General features: G+C 51.8%; 1 protein-coding gene across 1 annotated transcript; it reads left to right on the top strand.

The window, feature by feature from the left end:
• The first annotated feature begins 1,162 nt into the window (after positions 1-1,162).
• SOX11 (SRY-box transcription factor 11) lies at positions 1,163-9,259 on the top strand. The gene has a single exon (XM_070069759.1). It carries the CDS (start codon positions 1,298-1,300, stop codon positions 2,636-2,638), a length of 1,341 nt encoding a protein of 446 aa, XP_069925860.1. The 5' UTR covers positions 1,163-1,297; the 3' UTR covers positions 2,639-9,259.
• Positions 9,260-24,287: the final 15,028 nt, after the last annotated feature.

The following is a 24,287-nucleotide window of genomic DNA, read 5'->3' as shown; positions in this document are numbered from 1 at the left end:
TCGCCTGCTCGCCGCCGCGGGACAGCAGGACGAGGGGCGGGGGCCGGCGGTCAGGAAGGAGCGGGTCCCTGCGCCTCCCCGCGCGGGAGCCGGGCCGGAGCCTGCGGGCCCCGGCAGTGGCCGGACCCACCCCGCAGACCGTTACTCCGGCCGCGCCTGGGGCGGGGCGCGCGCGGCGTCTCCAAACGCCTCCGAGGAGGGAAACAGACGGGGAGAGGGGAAAGCGACAGGGGGATGGGAGCGCAGCCTCTGGGGCTGGAAATCGATTTCTCCGCCTTAGAGGAAGGCAGGATGCGAGCGAAGGAGGCCCACGTGCCCGCCCAGGCGCGGTGTTGAAGCGCCACCTTCCGTCGACTGGGGGCGCGGCGGGCTCGGAGCGCGGGCTCCGGGCTGGGGCGCGGGGGAGAGGCCGGGCCCCGCGGGGGGCGCGCGGCCGAGCGGCTGCACCCACCCCCATTGGATCTGGCGGGGCCGACCGCGGCGGTCCCCCGTGCGGGGCTGAACCCCCGCCGCCTCCGGCTGCTCGTGTGCCCGAGCGAGTAGCGGAGGATGGTGGCGGAGGAGCGCGCCCTGGCTGTGCACACCGTGGGACCTCGGGGAGGGGGAACCGGGCACAAAGGGACGCCGGGCCTCTCCGGAGACCCAGTCCTCCTACCGCGCGGGCGGTGGGCCCCCGAGCCTCCCGGTCCGCGCTGGGCAGTTGCACCGCTTTGGGAGCATCCCGGGCGGAGGCGCAACTGTGCGCACACGAGGATTTTTTTTTTTTTTTTTTCAAATAACACATTTCCAGACAGGCCTGCCCGCCGCCCCCGCCCCCTCCACAGCTTCCCCCCCTCACCGCACCCCCATCCTCGCCGTTCGGCCCGGAGGGCGGGGCGGCTGGGGCGGGGCCGCGGAGTTAATAAAGGGTGAGGGGAGGAGCCGGCGCGCGCCATTGGCCGGCCGCGGCGGTGATGTCACCCGCACGAGCCCCTGATAACTAGTTGGGAGCGGGCCCTCAACTTTTTGCAGAAGGAGCGCGCGCGCCTGGGAGTGCTCGGGGTCCGGCGCTTGCGGCGGGAGCCACGAGCCGGAGAGGGGGGTCCCGGGCCGCCCGGACCGCCGCGGCCGCAGCTCGGAGCGCGCGGGCGGCCGCCGCCGCAGCCGCTGTGCGCGGCCTGGAAGGGGCGACGGGGGGCAGGGGGGGCGCCGCGGACGCGGGGCGCCGAGGACTTCGCCAGTGGCCCGGGAAGGTGGAGGGGTGGGAGGGGGAGGGGGAGCTCGGCACGAGAGCGAGCGCCCGGCCCCGCAGCGGATCATGGTGCAGCAGGCGGAGAGCCTGGAAGCGGATAGCAACCTGCCCCGGGAGGCGCTGGACACGGAGGAGGGCGAATTCATGGCGTGCAGCCCGGTGGCCCTGGACGAGAGCGACCCGGACTGGTGCAAGACGGCGTCGGGCCACATCAAGCGGCCGATGAACGCGTTCATGGTGTGGTCCAAGATCGAGCGCAGGAAGATCATGGAGCAGTCGCCGGACATGCACAACGCCGAGATCTCCAAGAGGCTGGGCAAGCGCTGGAAGATGCTGAAAGACAGCGAGAAGATCCCGTTCATCCGGGAGGCGGAGCGGCTGCGGCTGAAGCACATGGCCGACTACCCCGACTACAAGTACCGGCCGCGGAAAAAGCCCAAGATGGACCCCTCGGCCAAGCCCAGCGCCGGCCAGAGCCCCGAGAAGAGCGCGGCGGGCGGCGGCGGCGGCGGCGGCGGCGGCGCGGGCGCGGGCGCGGGCGCGGGCACGGGCGGCGCCAAGGCCTCCAAGGGCTCCAGCAAGAAGTGCGGCAAGCTCAAGGCGCCCGCGGCCGGCGGCGCCAAGGCCGGCGCGGGCAAGGCGACGCAAGCCGGGGACTACGGCGGCGCGAGCGACGACTACGCGGCGGGCGGCCTGCGCGCGAGCGGCGCGGGCAAGACGGTCAAGTGCGTGTTCCTGGACGACGACGACGACGACGACGAGGACGACGACGAGCTGCCGCTGCGCCTCAAGCAGGAGGCGGACGACGAAGACGAGGAGCCGCCGCACGCGCAGCTCCTGCAGCCGCCCGGGCAGCCGCAGCCGCAGCCGCCGCTGCTGAGACGCTACAACGTGGCCAAGGTGCCCGCCAGCCCCACGCTGAGCAGCGCGGCCGAGTCCCCCGAGGGCGCCAGCCTGTACGACGAGGTGCGCGCGGGCGCCGCGGCGGCGGGCGCGGGGGCCGGCAGCCGCCTCTACTACAGCTTCAAGAACATCACCAAGCAGCAGCCGCCGCCGCCGCTGGCGCAGCCCGCGCTCTCGCCCGCGTCCGCGCGCTCCGTCTCCACCTCGTCGTCGTCGTCGTCCGGCGGCGGCGGCGGCGGCGGCGAGGACGCCGACGACCTCCTGTTCGACCTGAGCCTGAATTTCTCGCAGAGCGCGCACGGCGCCGGCGAGCAGCCGCTGGGCGGCGGCGCGGCGGCCGGGAACCTGGCGCTGTCGCTGGTGGACAAGGACTTGGACTCGTTCAGCGAGGGCAGCCTGGGCTCGCACTTCGAGTTCCCCGACTACTGCACGCCCGAGCTCAGCGAGATGATCGCGGGCGACTGGCTGGAGGCCAACTTCTCCGACCTGGTGTTCACCTACTGAGGGCGGCGCCGCGCTGCGCGCCCGGCTCCCCGCGGGCGCGCACCGGGGCCCCCGGGGCAGCGGGCGCGGCGGTGGCGGCCGCTGCGGCGCTGAGCGTGGCGGTGGTCGGGTGGAGGGGGCGCAGGATGCCGATGCGGTTGGTAGGATGCCGTGACGCGAAGACTTTGCAAGCGCGGAGGGAAGCGTGTGGGTGGAGACGAGGGAGTCGGTGTCACACTTTTTTTGCCCGTCCTAGTTGCTGCCCGAGCCCGGAGCTGTGAGCCCCCCACCCCCACTCACGCCCCCCCCCCCAGATGTGGTTTTTGTAATGACGATTTCTCTCCCCCCCACCCCCAATCCGTGAGTGCCACCTAGGCGGGCGAAGGCGCGGCCGGAGCCCGTCGGTCTTTGAAGACGTCTGCGGAGGACCCTTTTGGCAGCACAAGTGTTCTCTAGGGAGTCGGTGGAGATTTTCTCTTTTCTTCTTAAAGAACTGGTGTCTTTTTTTTTTTTTTTTGTAAGAAAGGAAAAAAACAGAAACATAAAAAGGGACCATTGCAACTTTTTTATTTTATTTTATTTTTTTGGAGGGAGAAAACTGATGTCTTCTATGCATCCGATTCTTAACAAAACTGCAGGGAGCTTGAAAAAATGCAGACTGTACAAACGCTTACAAAAAAAAAAAACTGTGAACTGACTTTAAGATCAGAGTTTACTTTTCAGATCAAATTGTTTATGGTTTTACAAATGTGATTTCTACTTGCCAACTTTTTTTTTGTAACTTGTTCCCTTATACCTCCTTGATTGAATACCAGACAGCCTAGACCTCAGTACAAAAGGTATTGAAACATTTTTGATACATAACAGACCTCAGTCTTTTTTAAAAATTAATATATTTTCAGGCGTATTTTTGTACAGTGAAAAGGGAACATTCTTGCTGTGTTTTTTCAGTAAGACCTTCAGGCACTTCTTCCCTTTTGATTTGTTTTTTTTTTTTTTTCCTCTGCTTTTTAGCATGCAAGTATGTTGGTACGTTGTGTCCTGATTTAAAAAGGATTAACATTTTTAAAGTAATCCTTGCATCTAAAGGCCTTGTGGTTTTAAAAAAAAAAAGCAAACTTTTTTTTGTACAGCTATAGTAGATTTGTTCAATATTTGTAGGTAAAGATTTATTGAAAATGGTGATATAGACCTCAGAGCTGTTATCTTAGTTTAAAGATTGTATATGTACTGTACTATAGTAGGAATTATGTATCTCATACGCTGTGATATGTGGATGGGCCCCAGATGGAAGGTTTGAAACTGGATTCTCGATTTTTAGCAAAAGGAAAAAGAAAAAAAGGCACATAGTTTAAAAAGTTCCTCATTTTGTGCAATATAATCTAAATAAAGTACAGACCATCTGCATATTTTGTAGCAAATGATGGCAAAGCAGACTCAATGCACTGTCGACATCATTGCCTGGTTTTTTTTGTTGTTGTTGGTTTTTTTTTTTTTGGCTTTTTTTTTTTTTTTTTTTTTTTTGGTGCTGGAAGTCTGTACCTTGACAATTTTAATAAATCAGCTGGAACTGATAGAAACTCGCATCGCCAATAGTCTCTATGGCAGTCAAACTGGAGGCTGCGTGGGTCGGCGGCGAGGCTGGGGACGGCGCGAGCGAGCCCCGCGCTCCACGGGAAGGCAGTTTCTCTTCCCCCTTCCCCGGGTCGCTGGAGAAAGACGGGGAAGGAGGTTCGCTCCCCGCCGGCCTTTCCATCCTCCATTTCCTTTCTCCGCGCCCTCCCTCTCCCCATCCGCCCCGGCGAGCTGGCGGGCGGCGGCGTAGTCCGGCCCCGGGCGCGCCTGGGGACTTGCGTCCCCGTGACGGCCGCCCGGGGCTGCGAGCTCCCCGCGCGGAGGCTGGGGGCGACCGTTCCCCGTTTTCGAATTTCCCTTCTTTCTTTGTTTTTGTGACGCCGTAGCTCCGCGTGTGCGCAGAGGTGGATGCTGGGGAGGGGAGGGGGGCGCGTACAGATCTTGGTCTCTTGGCGGCGACCGGCGAGAGCAGGGAGGACAGAGGAGTCGGTGTCGGTGTGTCCTGCTGGGGCCGAGGCAGGAGGCCGGACGCGCGGGTTTGGCCCCCGCGCCAGCTGACCCGGGTGTCGGCGTTGGCCAAGCCGCCGGTGTTGGGGCGGGGAGTGGCTGCTGCGCGCGCCCGGGTGGCAGCGCAGAGTCCTTGCGCGCTAGCTTGTGGCTCTGCGGGTCCTGGGGGCGCGTGGGGTCCTCGGCGCCTGGTCCCGCGGAGAAAGGACACCGAGGGAGGGGGCGCCTCGTTCTTGCGGCCCCTGGGCCTGCCCGGAACCATCTTTCTGGGGGGCGGCCGCGTAAAGTGTGTTTCGGCCTCTTGGTTCTCGGTCTCTCCCCGCTGCCTCCTTACGATCTGGGGTCCGCAGCTCGGGCAGATCTCGGCCGCAGCCCAGCACCCTCGTAGCCGGCCCAGGTGGGCGAGCATGGCCAGCCCCAGTCCCGCTGCGGCGCGCCCCTAGCCTCTTTCCGGAGCGCGGGGCGGGGGCGTCGCGCGGGGAGGCCCGCTGGGACCCGGCCCCGGAGGAGGTGCCCGGTGGCTCACTCGGCCCCGGGTCTCCAGGACTCGTGAAGCTACTGAAACGACTGCCCGAGGTGGGGTCTTTCATGTTTCCTGGAGATTTGGCGAGACCAAATGGGAGCGCCCGCTCGGTAACAGGAGCCGCTAGGCCCGAGGGGCCCCTGAGCGCTTCCCGCCTCCCCTGGCCGCCCACTTGTCTCGGCCGCCGCTCCCGCCCCCTGGGCCCGCGGCCAGCGCCGGCCTCCTGCAGCCTCGCTCCGGCCCGGGGCGCGCCGACGCCCCGATCCTCCAGTCCCGGGGCGCGTCCCGGCAGGGCGCGGATTTCTCTCATGGGCCTCGCTCCTTGTGGCTGAGCCGTCGGATTTCGGGAGCTCTGGGAAGCAGATGGGGCTGGCTGGCGTGGTCGCGGTGGACCTGGCTTTCCGGAGCGGTTTTCCTGGGCCGGGCTACCTGCGCCTGCGGTTCACCACGGGGTGCATCTCCGTGCTGGGCACCCGGGGCGGCGGCTCCGGGTGCGCCCCAGGCCCGTGGACGAGGCCGCCGCTGCTCAGGTATACTGGAAACCTGGAAGCTTCGCATGTGTTTGACGTGTTAATCCTAGATGAATCTGAACGTTTTCTGAAGGGGAGGCAGAAGCTTCACCGAAATGAGTCACATCTCAGAATTTGGTCTCAGAATGGAAACATAGTCGTGATTGTGTTTTTTTTTTTTTTTTTTTTTTTTTTTTTTTTTAGAAAAGAAAGCAAAGCTATGTGGCCTAAGTTCCTGACGGGAAAAATAAGAGGAGAGTAGTTTGCTTGGCGACCTAAATTCAAAACCTGTTAGAGCTCAGGACAGGCGCGTGGATGCGCTTTTCACAGTAGTGGAGGCTGTTTGGATGACTGCCTTGTGAATTATAATTCTACATGAATTCTTTCTTGAATGTCTGAAACATAATATAATACGCAAGGTCTTCTTGCCACTGGATAGTCTTCAATAAAAGTTTAATTGCCTTTTTTTTTTTTTTTTTTTTGGTCTCTTAAGTCAGTCTTATTTTTAACTAAGCATTGACAGAGTTATCTGCAAACGTTAACATTGGTGGGGGGTGGGCATTGAGTCGGTGGCCTAGCCAGCGTGAATCCTGCTGTTTGTAACTCATTCAGACTTTGGTGGTGTTTTTGGTAGAATTTCCATCTTGAAGAACTTGAACCAGCATTCTCTTATGAATCGTTTAAACCGTGGAAATAATTTCCAGTTCTTACACTCTGATGTGCATCCCTTTTATTAAAAAAAAAAAAAAAAAGCTAAGAAAAGGCAGTGTACTTAAACCAAGCTTTGCAAATACTATGTGTGTGACCAATGGCTACAGTCACTGGGCAAATTGTTTGTAGAATGACTACCCTTTAGCTAGAAAAGATCACTACAACTGTTTTGGGCAGAGATGTTTCTTTTTCATGTTAATCAAGGGGAAGTGACTTAAATATGCATGCGTGTAGCAGTCAGGATGATTTAGTTGTTTTTTTCCGTGAAAGACTCCAGAGGCAAGACTTATTTTTTTCTTCTCTGGGAATTGAAACCATAATCATCTTGATACTGGTATAGTACAAGAAATCTGCATTTGCTTTTCACTTCGGAATTTAAATGACTTTTGCCCAAGGAATCTGAGAAATAAAAGCGAATAAGTTGCTGTATTTTCAAGCAGTCATTCGATATAAATATATTATATCAATCTTGACTTTTTTATTCTCTGATATGATTAATAATGTGTATATTCTTACTTTTTCTTCTGATGGGCATATGTATCTTTGTGGACACTTTGGAGAGAGCTTTTCTTGGACTCTCCTATTTATAGAATCTTTATACTCTTTTACTGCGTGGTCCTCTCTCTTCACAGATTTCTGAGGCGAATATATTTGTGCTTTTTTCTTATGTAGGAAGACCAGCGAAAATAGTTTACTGAGTTGTCGATTTTATCAGTAGATAAGGAACTTTCTTTATTACAGTTTCAGGGAAGATTTTTTCAGGATATTTCTCAGTTATTCTAAGGGCCAAATTTTGTAAACTTTCCATTAGGAATGTCAGTTTCAAATACCCTTTGTATAGCCTATGCCTGTGAGGGTAACAGGAGCTAGCCTTACGCACCCTAACACAGCAGTTTACCAGTTCCCAAAGCAACCGTCTCCATGTCACCACGCTTGACATGCTTTTCTGAGAGTTGGCTTCTTTTGCTTATTGATTCTTTCTCACTGTTCATTCTGTCTGATTTCTTCCACCGTATCCCTTTCATTTGACGATCTTGAAAATCCTGCTCTTTGATAGTAACTCAGGTTAATTTTTTTTCTGTTTCTCTCTTTTTTTTTCCTCCTCCCTGTGGCACCCACATTTTCTGTCACAATAAAGATTAAACGAAATGTATGAGCTAGAGCTTTCTTCCATTTTACTTACTGCTGGTTTTTTTCTCTTGAATTCTAATACATCTCCATTTTTCTCATTGCATTTTTTTAACACTACCTATATCCATTAGCTGCCTAATTAGTTTCTTCCATGTGGATGCAGTGAGTTTATAAGAGAATTTCACAAACAAGTAGTTTTTTAGTAAACTTAAACAGAATTTTAAAGGAGACCTATTTTTATACTCAATAAAAGCACAAAAGTGCAGAAAGTATAAAATGGCTTACAAAGGGAAACATAGGTTCATAATGTTCCATGTATAAAAGTAATAATTTTATTGGGTAGATACTCCTGCAAGACCCAATTCCTCAGCCAGTGCACAGATAGGACGGTTTTAAATGATTTGGGAATTTCTGGTTGCCTGCAGGTGCAAGCAGACAACTTGTGTATGGAGAAACAAACCACTGAAAGCAATAGGATCGAGTTGAGATGTGGTTTCCCATGAGCATGATGAATTTAAGCAACCTGGATGTGCATACGTGGAGGCTCCTGTCACACTGTTTGGTCAGACTTCTTTTTATGTGGTCACATAGACTTGAGTTTCTGTGCTGTGAAAGTGAAGCAATATGACTACAAGTTTGAAAATGCATTTAAAAAAAAAAACAGAATTTCCTCTAGAGTTCTCAGAGGCTCTTCCATGTGACACTTGTAGTATTTCAGCAGATGCGTTACTTTCCCCTTCAAAGAGGGACGACTGGAAATAATAATATACCATAGAAAGAGTTCTGATCAGACCGACGCTGACAGAGCCTTCTGTCACGTTTCTCTTCACCCAACCTGTGTTCAAGAACAGCTATGCCTCATCCCTTGAATCGCACAGGGAGAAACGTCCTCGGCCATTTCCATTAATTCCTCATTTTGTCGACTTTTGCTCTTGTACATATGTGGGTTTGAGAGTCTGTGACATCTGCTCCAGGACACCTTTTTTGGAACGGACTGTTTTTGAAAGACGGAGGCCTGTCTTGCGGCCTGGGCCTCCTGGTGGTAGTGGCGCCCCCTGATTCTCGCCATGGCCACCAGGGTCCAGCCGCCCGATGTCTCAGAGCCGTTTTCAGCACGACACTGTTCACAAGTGTGTCTTTTTCCACGGCCACACGAAATGTACTTTCATTGCCACTCCAGGTTTGGGTGCGGAAAAGCTGAGAAGCCCTTTTGTTTAGAAGCCCGAGTGGTTTGTAGGGGACCTTTATAGAGTTGCATGCCGCACACGGCCCGTCGCTGTGGAACGCGGGGAGGGTGAGCTGCCTCAGGCCGTGCGCTGGACGACGAAGTTTTGGTAGCACTAGGGGGAAGAAATGCATGGCAAAGTTTTGTCTTCTTGTAGACTATCTAGCATGCGGAGTGTAGTGTGTTAAAACAGTGTATGACATTGCTGTATCAAAGTTGTAAAATTAAGCATTATTTATTGAAAACTATGTATTTTTTTGTAAAAACCTGATCACATAGAGAATATCAGTGGGTTGTGCTTGTGCTTCAGTCGAACCAGCTCCTTGACCACCCTCCTTGGTATGCAGTGTTAACGCTCAGGGTTGAAAATCGTTCACTCCAATGTCTCTTTTGCAAGAGTTTTTCACAGAGGAATACATTTGTTCAAAAGACTCTTAATAAAATTGTGTGATCAATCTCCACTTGTGGTTGTATGTGACTTTTTTCCAGTTTTGCATTGGATAACTACTGTTGAATTCTTCAAGGGGTTGGCTCAAAACCTATCCTAGAGATGAGCTTCGTCGTCCGGGGAGCAGCCGACCCACGGGCAGCCCGGGCGGAAGCAGGCCCCTGGGGAAGAGTCTGGGCCAGCTTGAGCTGCTGACAGTAGAAAGAAGCATGGTGATCCTGTCTCTGTGTCTGGACTGGCTGAGAGGGAGTGAAAGCATAGACGAGTTTAGAGGGGCAGGTGAACAAGATGTCAGAAGTGTATGAAGAGAAAATGTCAGGGGCAGTTGCTGCTATTGAATTCGATGCCAGCAAACTCGATTCCTCTGTGTCTTTTTTTTTTCTTCTATGAACAATTTACAGTGTAAATGTATTTTGACATAGAAGTCATTCTGTATTGAGATTCTTGATATAAAATGCTTTTATGAAAGTCTGTAAGTGATCCTTGGAATTATCAGATTTTTTTAAAGCTGTGTTTACATGGTGAGTGTTTGTTGTATATTAAATTTGGTTTTATAGAAACGCTTGTGTTGTATCGTAACACACTTCAAAGTGCACAGAAAACAACCACCCCTCGAATCTCGGTTCTACCCGTTTCCACTGCAAACTGAAGAACAGATATTGGATCTCCCTTTTGGCTAGTTTTTCTAACCATTACATAAGTATATTCAGTGCTTAGATTATATTCGTCAGGATCTCTTGTACCTGGCAAGATGTTACTTTTATTTGTTTTAATGAAAAATTTTTAAAAATTACCCCATATAAACTTAGTGTAACAAAAGAAATTCCTTGTGATTAACATCAAAAGACCCTCTGCAGTTTGCCCCAGATTTCTCACCAGGACTACTTGTACCACTGACTTCTCATTTCCCTTTCCTGGTAGGGGTTTCTTTAAAAATTAGGTTAAATCCAGTAATTAAATCTGTTGACATCTCTGGTAGAAGAGCCTGATGGGGTTTTTGTAGGAACCCACATAACATGGGAAAACACCAACAAATGGCTCAGTAAGTCTGGGAGCGAGAGAGAAGGAGGTGACCGGCCCTTGAGTCCAGCGATGGCTCTCCTGTGCAAAGCCATGGAGCAGTCTGTTTCACAGGGAGTCCTCTTCCCAGCATGGAAGATACTGTTCTCGTTGGTAGGTACTTTGTTTCTACAGAAAGTAAATTCTCTCATGGAGTAAGGAGCTTGGCGAAATTGAAATGACTGGATCCTGATTTTGCCTTTGGTCCAGGCACATGCCGTTTCACCTCCATGTCTTTCCTTTTGCTACTTGGAGAACAGTGCAGTGAAATCCTGGGATAGTGCAGCGTCTTCAGCCGGGCATTGCATGGTTAAAGAGTTCGTGCTCTGTGATCGGAAAGACAACAGCGCATAATCAAATGAGTAGATCAGAAGAATTGGGAGAGCTGACATTCCGGGTTGTCTAGCTCTTTCTGGAGAACCATCACTGATGTGTGTTTAACCTGAGTTCAGATACTCTCGATGTTTCCATCGCCACATCCCGTTCTAAAGGGCTTTGCACGCTCTTCTTTCCATGCCGCCAAGGCCCAGTGTCAGACACTGCTGGTGGTGACCACTCTGGGCTGCTTGTGACTGGTGACTCACTGGGCTCAGGAGTGGAGGTGGACTTGTTGACTCCTCCATCCAGGTTTGGAGTTGAGAAAGGCACACAGCCGTCGTTCCTGCCCTGTGTTGCATGGGGAGGCCGTGGGGAAACCTGAAGGCTGAGGCATCCCCCACACGCTGAAGCCTGGAGTCAAAAACAGGAGGAAAACCTACACAGCCAGAAATAAAGGGGTGTCCTGAGCAGAGGTGGGGTCCCCTGGCTGTGCCGTCCAGTGGTGTTTCCTGTGCTTGATCTGGGGCTGAAGCTGCCGATGGCCCCTTGAACAGTGGTTTGACCATTCTGCTCTTTTTACAAGAAAAGACTTTGTTTATTGGAAAGGCAAAGTCATGGTGGGGAGAAGAGAATCATCCCTCTACTGGGTCACTCCACAAATATCCGCAACGACTGGAGTTTGGCCAGGCCAAAGCCAAGAGCCCAGAGCTCCTCCCTGGTCTCCTCTATGGGTAGCAGGGCCCCAAGCACTTGGGCCATCCTCCGCTGCTTTCCCAGGTCGTAAGCAGGGAGAAGGAGTGGAAGGAGAGCGGCCAGGACTCGAACCAGAACTCATGAGATGCCAACATGCAAGTGGTGGCTTTACCCTCTGTGCCACAACATGGGCTCCTGGTCATTCTTCTTTACTAAGGAAACTTTACTTGATTGGAATGGCAATACCACAACTGAAAAATTACACTCCCTTGTAGAGAGAAGTGACCATGTGACATGGTTCTGGGCAAGCAGACGTTTGTGAAAGTGCCTGGGGAGGCCTCCAGAAAAGCCCCGCAGCAGGACGTATGGAGGGGGCCCTGCGCCTTTGTGTATGCCTTGTTTCTCCCACCGGGATACAGACGCAATGCCGCAGACAGCGGGTGCGACCTGGTGACCGTGGAGAAATCCGTAGACTTGACCTTGATCTCTAAACCACTGCCCATGTTTGAGTAGATCCCAGGTGCTCAGATTTTCTCCTAAATGTGAAAAACTAAAACCATAGTGAGTCCCTGTTTTCCTGGGGTTTTTGGAGTGCATCTGTGTTTCTTTTATACCATTGAGTAAAAAGAGTTTAAGTTGCTAAAGAAGAGGCCAGCACTGGCATCCCATATGGGTGCTGGTTCATATCCCAGCTCTCTGCTAATGGCATGGGAAGGCAGTGCAAGATGGCGAAAGTACTTTGACCTTTGCACCCACGTGGGAAACCCAGAAGAAACTCCTGGCTCCTGACTTTGGATCAGCCCATCCCCAGCTGTTGCAGCTTTTTGGGGAGTGAACCAACAAATGGAAGACCTCTCTCCCTCTGTAATTCTACCTCTCAAGTAAGTAAATAAATCTTAAAAAAAAAAAAAGTGCTGAAGAGTCAGGAGTATGCAGGAGAGGGCTTCAAAAAGTTTGTGGCAAATGAAATTAAAGTTTATTTTGATGAAAAAATTTTTAAAATCCATGCACATGAGGGAATCTAAAAGACATTGGGAAAGTGCATATCATTAAAAAAAATCATGCATACGGGGCCAACGCTGTGACACAGTAAATTAATCCTCTGCCTGAGGCGCCAGCATCACGTATGGGTGCCAGTTCTAAGCATGGCTCCTCCTCTTCTGATCCAGCTCTCTGTTAAGGCCTAGGAAAATAGTGGAAGATGACCCAAGTGCTTGGGCCCCTGCACCCGTGTGGGAGACCCTGAGGAAGCTCTTGGCTCCTGGCTTCGGATCGGCCCAGCTCTGCCTATTGCGGCCATTTGGGGAGTGAACAGCAGATGGAAGACCTCTCTTTCTCTCTGTCTCTCCCCCTCACTGTAACTCTACCTCTCAAATACATAAATTAAAAAATCTTTTAAAAAAAAACCACGTATTACAAATTTTTTACAACCAAATTATATATATAATTTTTAAAGATTTATTTATTTGAAAGAGTGACAGAGAGATAGGGAGACACACACAAACACATCCACACAGACAGCTCTTCCATCTGCTAGTTTATTCCCCATATAGCTGTAAGAGCCAGGGTTGGGTCAGGCTGAAGTCAGGAACCAGGAGCCCCATCGAAATCTCCTACACGGGTAGCAGGGGTCCAGGCACTTGGGCCATCACCTGCTGCTTCCCCAGGCACATTAACAGGAAGCTGGATTGAAAGCAGAGTTGGGGCAAGACCAGGACTCGAACTTAGTACTCTGGTATGGATTGTCAGCCTTGCAAGCAGCAGCTTAACCCACCACACCACAACATCAGCCCCAGATAATCTTAAATTTTAATTCTGTTGTTCCACGAATGTATTGACACAACTCATATTAAGTGTTAGGAAGTACACGAGGAGTTTAGTAAAACACAGAAGTAGAAAGGAAAGTTAAGGAGAGAGGTGAAAAGAATAAGAAAAGTCAAGAGCGTCCGGCTGCAGGGTGGTTTGAGTTTCCTCCTTCCTATTTCCGGGACTTTGTGACTCCTTTGCCACTGGGCACCTGTTGTGGAATTCGGCTCCTCGTGACAACCTCCTCGCATCCCGCCAGCATCCCCTAGCTGCCACTTGACTCAGGAAGCCATCTCTTCACAACGATGCGTGCTCACACTCTGTTCATTCCTGTGTTGTTGCTGGCAGTTAACGCTGGGCCTTTCTCACCATGGACTATCACAAGCTGCATAGATGCAGGGGTGAATTGAGAATGTAAGGCAGCAGCCAGTAGGAAAAGAAGAAGAGGGAGGAGGAGAGAGAAGAGGAAAAGGAGAAGGAGAAGAAAAAGAAGAGATTAACAAGGAAGCTTAGAAAGCAAACACCACGTGAAGTGAGACGTATTCCCAAAGCCAGTGTGTGTAAGAGCAACTCTGAGTCCTCAGGAGAAGCCTAAATCCTGCTCAGGATGTCTACTTGGAAGGCAAGGAAACAGAACACTTTTTCTCAAATATTTCTACTCAACATTTTCCTTTTTTAAAAAAGATGTATGTCTTTGTTTGAAAGTCAGAGCTTTACAGAGACAGAGGCAGAGGCAGAGAGAGAGGTCTTTCATCCACTGGTTCACTCCCCAGATGGCCACAACAGCCAGGGCTGGGCCAGTTGGAAGCCAGGAGCCAGGAGCTTCATCCTGGCCTCCCGTGTAGGTGGCAGGGGCCCACGCGCTAGGGCCATCTTCCTCTGCTTTCGCAGGCCATTGACAGGGAGGTGGGTCAGAAGTGGAGCAGCTGAGACATGAACCAGTGCATTTATGGGACCCCAGCATCTCAGGTGGAGGCTTTCTCCACTATGCCACAAAGCCGGCCCCATCTACTCAACATTTTTCAACCAGACCAAAAGGTTCTGGCAGAATCCCTTTCGGCAAAACCATTTTCACCTCGGAGTGTTTTGTAACTAGAAGCATGTGGGGCATGAGAGCTAGCAGGTGGCAGTACAAGGAAGAGCCTGTGCTTCCTGGGGAGTGCACTGGGCAGGGGCTAGAGAGAACGTTATCCTGGGGTCCGCTGGGCCCCCTGACTGCCAGGGTTCACGGGCTGGGACCCCGCTCCATCCAGGGTTTCATTTCAGATGGAACTGCTGACCTAAACGGGCTGACATGGAGTTTGAGCTGTGTCACAATGAGCAGAAGGACTTGAGTTCAGAGCTGGCTGGAGGATCTTCCCACGGGAGGGTAGCCAGGAGCAAGTGGGAGACACTTGCCCAGCTGGATGAGGTGCTCAAGTGGTCTCAGCAAAGCAGGCTATGCCCCACCCCCGACTCCCCATGGTGGTGAGCAACTGCCCTGGGTGGGTGGAGGGAGGCGGCAGGAGAAGGAATATACTGCACCCCCCAAAAATCAGATTTTATTGTTTAGGGATTAAGGGAAAGAGAAGAGAGGGCCAGGGACAAAGAAATGACGTGTGAATCCAAGGTGTTGCCTGGCTGGTGGGACACTGACAAGAACTGAGGACTAGGCAGGGGTGGAGGGGGCTGTTCGTGAGTAAAGATGGCAGGTGGTCTATCTTTGACATTTGACTTTTTTTTTTTTTGACAGGCAGAGTGGACAGTGAGAGAGAGAGACAAAGAGAAAGGTCTTCCTTTGCCGTTGGTTTATCCTCCAATGGCCGCTGCAGCCAGCAAGCTGCGGCCGGTGCACCGCGCTGATCCAATGGCAGGAGCCAGGTACTTATCCTGGTCTCCCATGGGGTGCAGGGCCCAAGTACTTGGGCCATCCTCCACTGCACTCCCTGGCCACAGCAGAGAGCTGGCCTGGAAGAGGGGCAACAGGGACAGAATCTGGCGCCCCGACCGGGACTAGAACCCGGTGTGCCGGCGCCGCAAGGTGGAGGATTAGCCTAGTGAGCCGCGGCACCAGCCTGACATTTGACTTTTAACAACTGGAAAAGGCACCTGCAGAGGAGGGGCATTAAGGAAAAGGTTTGCCTGGGGCAGTCCCTGTGGGCCCAGCAGAGCCCCCTCTTCCCTTTAGTGTATCAGGGAGGAGGCCACTGCCAGGACCCGGGCCTCAGGACACTGTCAGGGTCAGGCTGGGCGGGGAGGCCTTCGGGGCTGCAGAACTTGGTTTCCGGGATTAGCTCTGCCACACTGAGCCCCAGCCCCTGGAGAGGCTACTTACCCACACTGTCCCTCCTGCCATCTGGGAGTCAGGTGGGAACTTAAGCGTAAGGGGTGTGGAGTGGATGAGACGCCTGGTCCAAAAAAGAACCCACAACACAGGGCCCTACCCATGGTGCAAGCATGTGGAGAGAGGGCCCTTCCTCTTGTTGGCCCTGAACCCCAGAACCTGGCCCACTCGTGTGCACTGAGTGCATGCGTGGGAAGAGAGAGCACAGTGGGGCTCCTCTGGGGCTCCTGTTCTTGGAGAGACACGGAGCCATCAGAGTGGCTCCTTGGGGTCGAGCACAGTCTCAGAGCAGAAGCCTGGTCCGTCCTTGGGAAGAAACGGAAAAGACCAAATCTGGTGCCCATCACTTTCTCCCCGTCTTTTCCTTCCACTTTGGAGCAGAGGAGGAGTGGGGTGGTTTACTGCAGGGGGAAGAGGTCCCTCCCAGAGCAGGACTTTCCGTCGTAATTGCCCACTGGCACACCTGTAACAACCGTCGTTCACACGACACCACAGTATCTCCAACAGTGCACAGGGAGTGGTCAGTCACGTGGGGTTGTGCCATGGACACAACGGGCTGCAGGCTGAAGACCATTCTCAGCATCCATCAAGAAAGGCCCAAGGGACAGGAGTATAGCAGGTAAAGGAGGGGGCAGGATCTCAAATACCCGGACTCTAAGTAACTCAGTTTCCCCCAAGTATGGCACACCAGCAAGTGAGTTAGAAATCACTGGAGCGGGCAATGTCCATGACCACACACCCCACATTGCACACAGAAGCTGCCTTCCAGTGTGGGGCCCCGAAATGTGCACGGCCGAGAGCAGAGATGAAAGGAAAACCAGTGTTGCTTTAGTCATGCCTGTCCCCAGCTTACAGTCACAGAGACCTCACTCTGTATTACTGTGTAGTGATTGGATTAACAGTTGTGCGTGTATGTGATTTTAAAAGCAATGCATATGGGAGGGATACCTGCTTTAAAAAACTGATGGATAGAATTGACAGCAAGGCCCTGGTTTAGAGCACAGGCAGATTCTATGTGCTGTGGAGAGGGACGGTGGATGCAGACTGAGATTCCACTTCTTGTTTTAAAGATTTATTTATTTATTTGAAAGAGTTATAGAGGCAGAGAGAGAGAGAGAGAGAGAGAGAGAGAGAGAGAAATCTTCCATCACTCTCCCAAATGGCTGCAATGGCCAGGGTTGAGCCAAGCTGAAGCCAGGAGCTACATCCAGTCTCACACATGGGTGCAGAGGCCCAAGCAGCCGAGCCATCTTCCTCTGCTTTCCCAGGATCCTAGCAGGAAGCTGGATCGGAAGTAGAGCAGCTGGGGCTTGAACTGGCACCCCTGTGGGATGCCGGCTCTGTAGGCTAAGCCACTGCTATGCCAAGCACCAGCCCAGAGATTCCAATTCTGCTAAGACACCAGTGGGGCTGTGTATTGCTAGGTAACTTGGACTCCTGCTTTGGTTCTGTTTTTCATGCATCTATCAGTGGCTGAACTAGATCATAACTGAGGTTCTTTTGGGGCCTAATAAAAGTACAAACAACTGCTACGAATTCATACTCAGAGTGCCAGCTTGGAGGGATCAGTATTAAACTCGTGCTTTCTGAAGTGACTGGTCTTGGAAACGAACAAATTGGGCAGGACAGTGAGGTCCTATGTGGCCTGGGGAGCCCAGGGAAGGCAAACCCTGGCCAACACCCTTACTTCCAAAACATTCAGAACACCCAGAGGACTGCCCTGAATGCCCATTGGCCCCTGTATGTGTTGCCTGGGGATGGTCTGTATTTAATTTAAAAATTTTTTTAAGATTGTATTTATTTATTTGAGAAGTAGAGTTACAGACAGAGGGAGAAACAGAGAGAAAGGTCTTCCATCCACTGTTTCATTTTCCCAAATGGCTGCAAGGCCACAGCCAGGAGCCAGGAGCTTCTTCTAGGACTCCCACGTGGGTGCAGGGGCTCAGGCCATTAGCAGAGAGTTGGATCGGAACTGGAGCATCCAGGACTCAAACTGGCACCAATAAGGGATGCCGGCCTCACAGACGGAGGTTTAACCTACTATGCCACGTGCCAGGACCCAATGGTTAAATTTTTACTTAATTATTTAGAAGCAGAGGTAGAGAGAAACAGAGACAGGGAGTCCACTCCCCAGTTGCCTCAGACAGCTGGGGCTGGACTGGGGCTGGAGTTGAGAACTCAATGCAGGTAGGGACTGGACTCCTGCAAGCATCACCGTTGCCTCCCAGGTGTGCAGTAGTGGGAAGCTGGTGTCAGGAGTGGAGCCCGGAACCCAGGGGCACTCCTATGGGATGCAGGGGTTCAAGAGATGTCTTGGCCACACGGTGAATGCCTGCTCCAGGCCTGTGGTTTCCAGTCCTGTGAAATCTATCATGGGGGAAAACAGAGGCAATTCTATCTCAGGTCAGCAAATTCTCAAATCCACGTTCGACGTAATTCTTTGAGAAATGTTTCTTTGATATTGCTATTTCAGTTATCAAGCTTCTTTAGCTGAGAAAGCATAGAGTCATTACATTGACATGAGTAACCCACAGGAAACACACATCTGATTGTCAAACATACCAAGCAAATGGCCAAATCACAAGTCAAAAACACAGGTTTCTGGGCCCACTTCCCCAAATACTGGTGCAGAGTGTTGAAAATGTGGCCTTGTGGTGGGAGTTTTAATCAACATTTCCAACTCTCTGAGGCTGATGGGTCACAGACCCCCAGCTCCTGCAATCCAAGGTCTTTAATCAATGAGGGAATCAGGCAAAAACAAGTTCTTCAGTCAAAACTCTGTTAACTTGGCCCCAACTCTGAGACTGCCGTTTATATGCATACCTCGTCTTCCCCCGGCATAGCTGTGGTCATGCCTTCTTCTACTAGCATTTCTCAGGCATTGAGGAGGAGATGATAGGGAGCACATACTGAGGAGAGATGGCACTCCCTTGGGGTGCTTGTCAGGTGAGGCCTGAGTTCCAGAGACGCACCTGCAGCAACCGCATGCACACCAAGGCCTGGGACAGAGGAGGCAGCCCTGGCCCTGGAGGTGGGAAGACAGTCTTAGTCCTAAAGGAAGGCGGAGGGCTTGCAGCCGAGGGGTTTCCAGGAAGCACCTGCAGGGAGTTGGAGACCATCAGTATGGCCCTGGGACCATGGGCTTGGGGAACGATGAGGTACGGAACAGGCTCTCAGGACTCTGCTCGTCCAGGCCTCGGCTGTATTCTGGCACAGGAGGACACTTGTATCTTGGCTTGTTAAAACCTCTTCTCGGATCCAAGAGCAGACCAGAGAGCCATGACTTAGGGATGCAGACTGGGAGTGGGTGTCAGCCAGTCGTGTGCACGCACATCTGGAGTTTTCTGCTGCTGGCTCACCCAGGGGCATTGCTGTGGGTTGAAAAATGCAGCCTGTGGGCCTGTGAAGAATGAGCAGTTCCGGCTGTGTCGGTGGCTCTGATGAGGAGATGGACGCTCAGTCCATCTCTCACCCCAGCAGAGGCTGCAGCACTGCACGTGCCCACCACCAGTCTTGTGAGACAGAGAAACACAATGGCGCAGGCGCCGCGGCTCACTAGGCTAATCCTCCGCCTTGCAGCCCCGGCACACCGGGTTCTAGTCCTGGTCGGGGTGCCGGATTCTGTCCCGGTTACCCCTCTTCCAGGCCAGCTCTCTGCTGTGGCCAGGGAGTGCAGTGGAGGATGGCCCAAGTACTTGGGCCCTGCACCCCATGGGAGACCAGGAGAAGCACCTGGCTCCTGCCTTCAGATCAGCGCGGTGTGCCGGCCGCAGCGCGCCGGCCGCGGTGGCTATTGGAGGGTGAACCAACGGCAAAGGAAGACCTTTATCTCTGTCTCTTTCTCTCTCACTGTCCACTGTCACACACACACACACACACACACACACACACACACACACACACACAATGGCTGCAGTTTCCAGCAGCGGCCCACTACTCGTGTCACACAGGCCCCATGCATATTTGCATGTTTACTCACCTGTAAAATAAACATCGTAATCCTCGCTTCCCAAGGGGGTCCTGTTGGTCACTTGGCATTCATAAAGCTTTCTGAGACCTACTGACCCCGCTCCATTAAAACCAACTCAGTGCGACTGGAAGCCCCACAACTGGGTCCTAACCTCAAGAAAACAAGGGAGAAATCAGCCTGGGGACAGGCGGTGTGTCACAGGCCTTCCCCAACAGAGCAGGACAGAAGGGAGAGGTGTCCTGCAAGAGAGAACCGAGGGTGGCACCGATGGAACATCGCCACACAGTTCTGGGGTAGAGAAGTGAAGCTGTCCAGGCCCTGTGCGATGAGAGGGCAAAGGCCTTCTCCTGAGAACTGCTCACAGCCACTCCTCAGGGCCAGAATATCAGTGCAGGTGCACCTACAGGCAGGAAAGACTGCGGAGGTGGGCTGGCCATGGAGGACACTGCCCACTAAGGTGGACTAGAACTGAACGAGAGCCCACAGGTTGCTCAGGCTGTGGTCCAGAGCAGTGGGAAATTTTGTGAAGTAGAAGCCTGGCCAGGCACAGGAGACACAGTTAGCCCTGGCTACCCAGAAATCCAGACACACGGCACTGCCAAAGCCTTTCCACCATGGCCACCTTGCCAGAGGTGGTTCCCGCGGGCAACCTCTCAAAGCTGACTGCGCTGTCCCCCGACAGGAGGCTAGGAGAGCCACACTCAGACCACCGCACAGGACTCCAGGGAGGCCACACAAGGGTCTTGCACTGATAGGAGCCCCCATCACCCATCAAATTCAGCCGACTGTAATTACTCCCTTAAAAGGGAACTCCATTAGAAGCTCGCATCTCTCAGGAGACACGGAATCAGAAGGATGTATACATCTACAGAAAGATTTCTTTCTAAGGAACTGGCTCACATGGTTGTGCAGGCTTAGAGAATAACGAGGCCAAAATCTCATGGGGGAGAGGGCAGGCTGGGGACTCGGGCTAGGGCTGGAGCTCGGTCCTGAAGGCTGTCCATCGGCTGTAGAAACAGAAAGGGGAGGCCTGATACGGACGCTGGCAGTCCCTTCCTCTAGGGAGCCCCTCTTGGTTCTATCCAGGCCTGCAGCTGACTGAGTGAGGCTATTTCCATGATGCAAGGCAGCACATTTGACTCAAAAGTCACCCAACTGAGGCCGGCGCTGTGGCTCAATAGGCTAGTCCTCCTCCTGTGGCACCGGCACACCAGGTTCTAGTCCCGGTTGGGGCGCCAGAGTCTGTCCCGGTCGCTTCTCTTCCAGTCCAGCTCTCTGCTGTGGCCCAGGAGTGCAGTGGAGGATGGCCCAGGTCCTTGGGCCCTGCACCCACATGGAAGACCAGGATAAGCCCCTGGCTCCTGGCTTAGGATCAGCGCGGTGTGCCAGCCGCAGCCCGCAGCCGGAGCAGCCATTGGGGGGTGAACCACGGAAAAGGAAGACCTTTCTCTCTGTCTCTCTCTCTCACTGTCCACTCTGCCTGTCAAAAAAAAAAAAAAAAAAAAAAAAAGTCACCCAACTGAATCATCCCCAAACACCCTCTGGGAGCACCCAGAATCATGTTTGATCAGTAGCAGGGCACCGTGGCCCAGGCAAGTTCACACATACAGTTGGCCAGCAAGGAAGACAGGAGTAACTGTTATTTGGACAGGAATGCCGAGGGCTTTTCCCCTGAAAAGTGTGTGCTTCTCGGGAACAAGGTGGTGACTCGCATGGAAATATTTTCCAGCACCTTTTGGACCTGCAGGACTCTGAGATGATACCCACCAACCTGCTCACAAACCATTGCCCTACACTCAACTTTCGTTTTGGAAAATTCTCGTTCTATGACTTGGTCTCTGGTGCACCTTGAAAACAGTTCCCTGCATGTTCATACTCTTTTCCTTTATGTGTGTCATCAGGGCCCAGTCCAGCTGGACACTGCTGTGGACAGAAGCCTGGCCTGAGAACCACAGGGGTCAGTGGGGAAGGTGCTTTCTGTGCGTGAGGGCCATTCTTCCTGGGCTCACATCCCAATGCTTGCCCAACCTTTACAGCAAGCCAGTGCAGCAGGGGCACTTATTGTCCACGCTTTGCACATGAGGATGCCATACTTTGCTAACTCTCCAAGAGCGAGCAAGCGGCAGACCTGGGGTTTGTCCCAAGAACTCTGGCTTCTGCAGACATGGTATCTAGTACTCTCCCCCTAACTTGCCTATGAATGTGTACTGCAAGTAGCCCTTTGATTCTGTAGTATGCAGAGTTGGACTTTGCAAGATTCTAAAATCCATCTTTTCTACGAAAAGCTCTGTGATAGACATTGTGACCACTTCTAAACATTCACCCGCGACCCCCAGCTCTGTAATTCCGACCAATAACCTTCCCTACACCCACCCCTGCTGTCCATGGGCCTTCAAGGCCAGAAGGATCAGATTCCGTCCTTTTATACCGCACTGGACAGAGGTGGGCAGAGCTCCACTCAGGCCAGGGAAAGATGCTTTCTCGCCTCTTCCTTCTGAATGGTAATGTGGGAAGTTTTGAATGGAGTGGCTGCATCCATTGGGCCAAGAGGGAAACCTGGCCTGAAGCTAACCCTGCAGAGAAACCAAACTTGACATTGTTAAGCCCCAAGGGCAAAGAAGCCTAAAGCCACCTGCCTCAGGACTTCTCCCAGGAGCCTGTCCATCCCAGTCTTGGATTCAACCAGTTTGGCTTCGGGTTGGCTCTTGAGAGCATTTCAATAAATCCTGAGCACTCAGGCGACTGTGATATCTGTTCTTTCTGAGTATTATTAACTATTTATCTCGTGACTTATTTGACACAATTATGTACTGCTGCTCTCCATCTATGGCGATATCTTCTACCGGCCTTTTCATGTCTTCATCTACATTGTAAACTATGACCTTTGATCCTCCAGGAATCTTTAAAGGTAATTCCATATAAAACGTTGAAAGAATGAATTTGGGGGACCACGTGATATATTTACGATATCTTTACAGATCTAAGGGAGCTGCTAAAGAGGCGTGGGGTAACAGTGTCTTTGAAGTGTGCTATTTGCCATACAGCTAATTCTGTGTAGACTGATGACTGCAAGGGGATTAAAAATGTCACCCATTGTTGAAACAGAATCTCCCAATGGGTAACACACTTGACTCAGACTGTCCAGACTAGTCTTGGACAAACTATGCCAACACTAATAGCTCCAATATTTTAAACACCTTCAGTGGGCCAAGCATTATATGTAAAATCCCTTTGGACAGTCCCCATCTTTGCAGAACTGGTTTCAATGAATTTTACAGAGTAAGCTGAGCTGGTGGGATTTGCCCAAGACAACACAGGTAAGGGGATGGCAAAAGACAGTGCCCCAACGACAGTGCCTTGATACCGTCTGCTGGAACACACTGCCACCCCAAGCACTTTAACTTGTGATTCAGCTGTTACGATTATGCTACCACCTTCTTTAAAAGCTTCAATGACTTTTTATATTTGTGATTTTTTTTTAAAGTTCTTAACAAGTGTTTGCAGGATGAATGAGTGGACTGAGAAATAAAAATAAATAAAATAATACATGAAAGTAAATCTCCAGGGAGACGAGAGCTTGGGGTTTGTTTCTAGGAGGAGCTGCTGTTTCATGACTCGCCGCGCAGCTGAGATGCGTGCCCCTGAGCACGTGGTCAGTGTTACACGGACAGCTATCCACTTTAGCACTTTGCCCAAGAACTTCTAAACAAAATATCGCAGAATCCAGATTGGACCCTCATTCCTATTTTCAAACCCTGAATACTCAGAATAAATTTTCCACAACAGCCAGCTAATTCTGACCCTGGAGACACCGTTGTAAAACATTTCTTGAAAGAGAATTAGAAAATCAGTGAGAAAAATTTTTGATAATTATTTTTAGTAGCTTGAGCATAAGCTTAAACTTTGCCCTAAAAGGTAAAGTTCCAAATAGGCTAGTAAAAGAAAACAATTATAGCTCATTTCTGTGATGTACTGTGGTTTCATTAGCTTTTGGATTTTTAGGGGGAGGTTGTTGTTGTTGGTGATGATTTTTATTTTAGTTTTTTAAGGCCTCTAATAATCTTTGGGATGATAGATAATTGTGTAATGAGTTTTATTATCATATTTAATGTGTTTTATTAGTTAATTTTTAAAAAACAAATTACGTAAAAGCCATTCTTTTTATTTGCTATATGAGGATATATTAGCATATTAACATAGCCATAAGTTTATTGTGCGACAGGTAGAAGATTAATATTGAATGCATAATGTACATAAATAACAAGGTGAGAGAGTACCAACATTTATAACAGGAAAATACAAATATTCCAGGTGGCCCACATCATTCTGTCTTCACCTTTATTCCACAAAAGTCCTCTGGAAGAGCAGACACTCCGCACCGAGTCACAGACGACACCAAATGTGATCCCCGCTACTTCTGAAATACTTGACTTTCCCATTAGCAAGATTCAAAAATATGCTGATCAAACATTTATTAGCTACTGCTTTTTTGACCTAGTGGTGGAGTTCACTGAGGGACTCCGGCATCTGAAAGAAAAGTTGTCTGTTTCTTTATCTGAGAACACAGCTGCCTTGGATGATGCACCTGTACTGCTTGTGAAGAACCAGCTCATCTGGAACTGAACTGAATGCACTGCCAAGAACCATAGAGCCCAACCCCGCAGCACCCTTCCCCCAAGCAGCTGGAGTCAGCGCTGGTTAGAGAACGGAGACAGCTGTACTGAGCAGCAGATTCTCGAGGAGGGTGGCAGAACCTGGTTTGCTGTCAGAGAGAAACAGGGAGATGAGGCACAGGCAGCCCCTTGCCAGAAAACCCTGCCCCCAGCGCAGTCCCCCTGGGCCAGCCTGGCTGCTGCTGGACCCCAGCACTGC

This window comes from Oryctolagus cuniculus, chromosome 2 (assembly GCF_964237555.1).
Source record: "Oryctolagus cuniculus chromosome 2, mOryCun1.1, whole genome shotgun sequence".
In the NCBI taxonomy this organism is placed as follows: domain Eukaryota; kingdom Metazoa; phylum Chordata; class Mammalia; order Lagomorpha; family Leporidae; genus Oryctolagus; species Oryctolagus cuniculus.
The sequence above is the reverse complement of the archived record's forward strand: the minus strand, read 5'-3'. Positions and strand labels throughout refer to the sequence as shown.

Bases quoted from the DNA above. Each gene is read 5' to 3' on its own strand.
- SOX11 (XM_070069759.1), top strand. From the start codon at position 1,298: ATGGTGCAGCAGGCGGAGAGCCTGGAAGCGGATAGCAACCTGCCCCGG.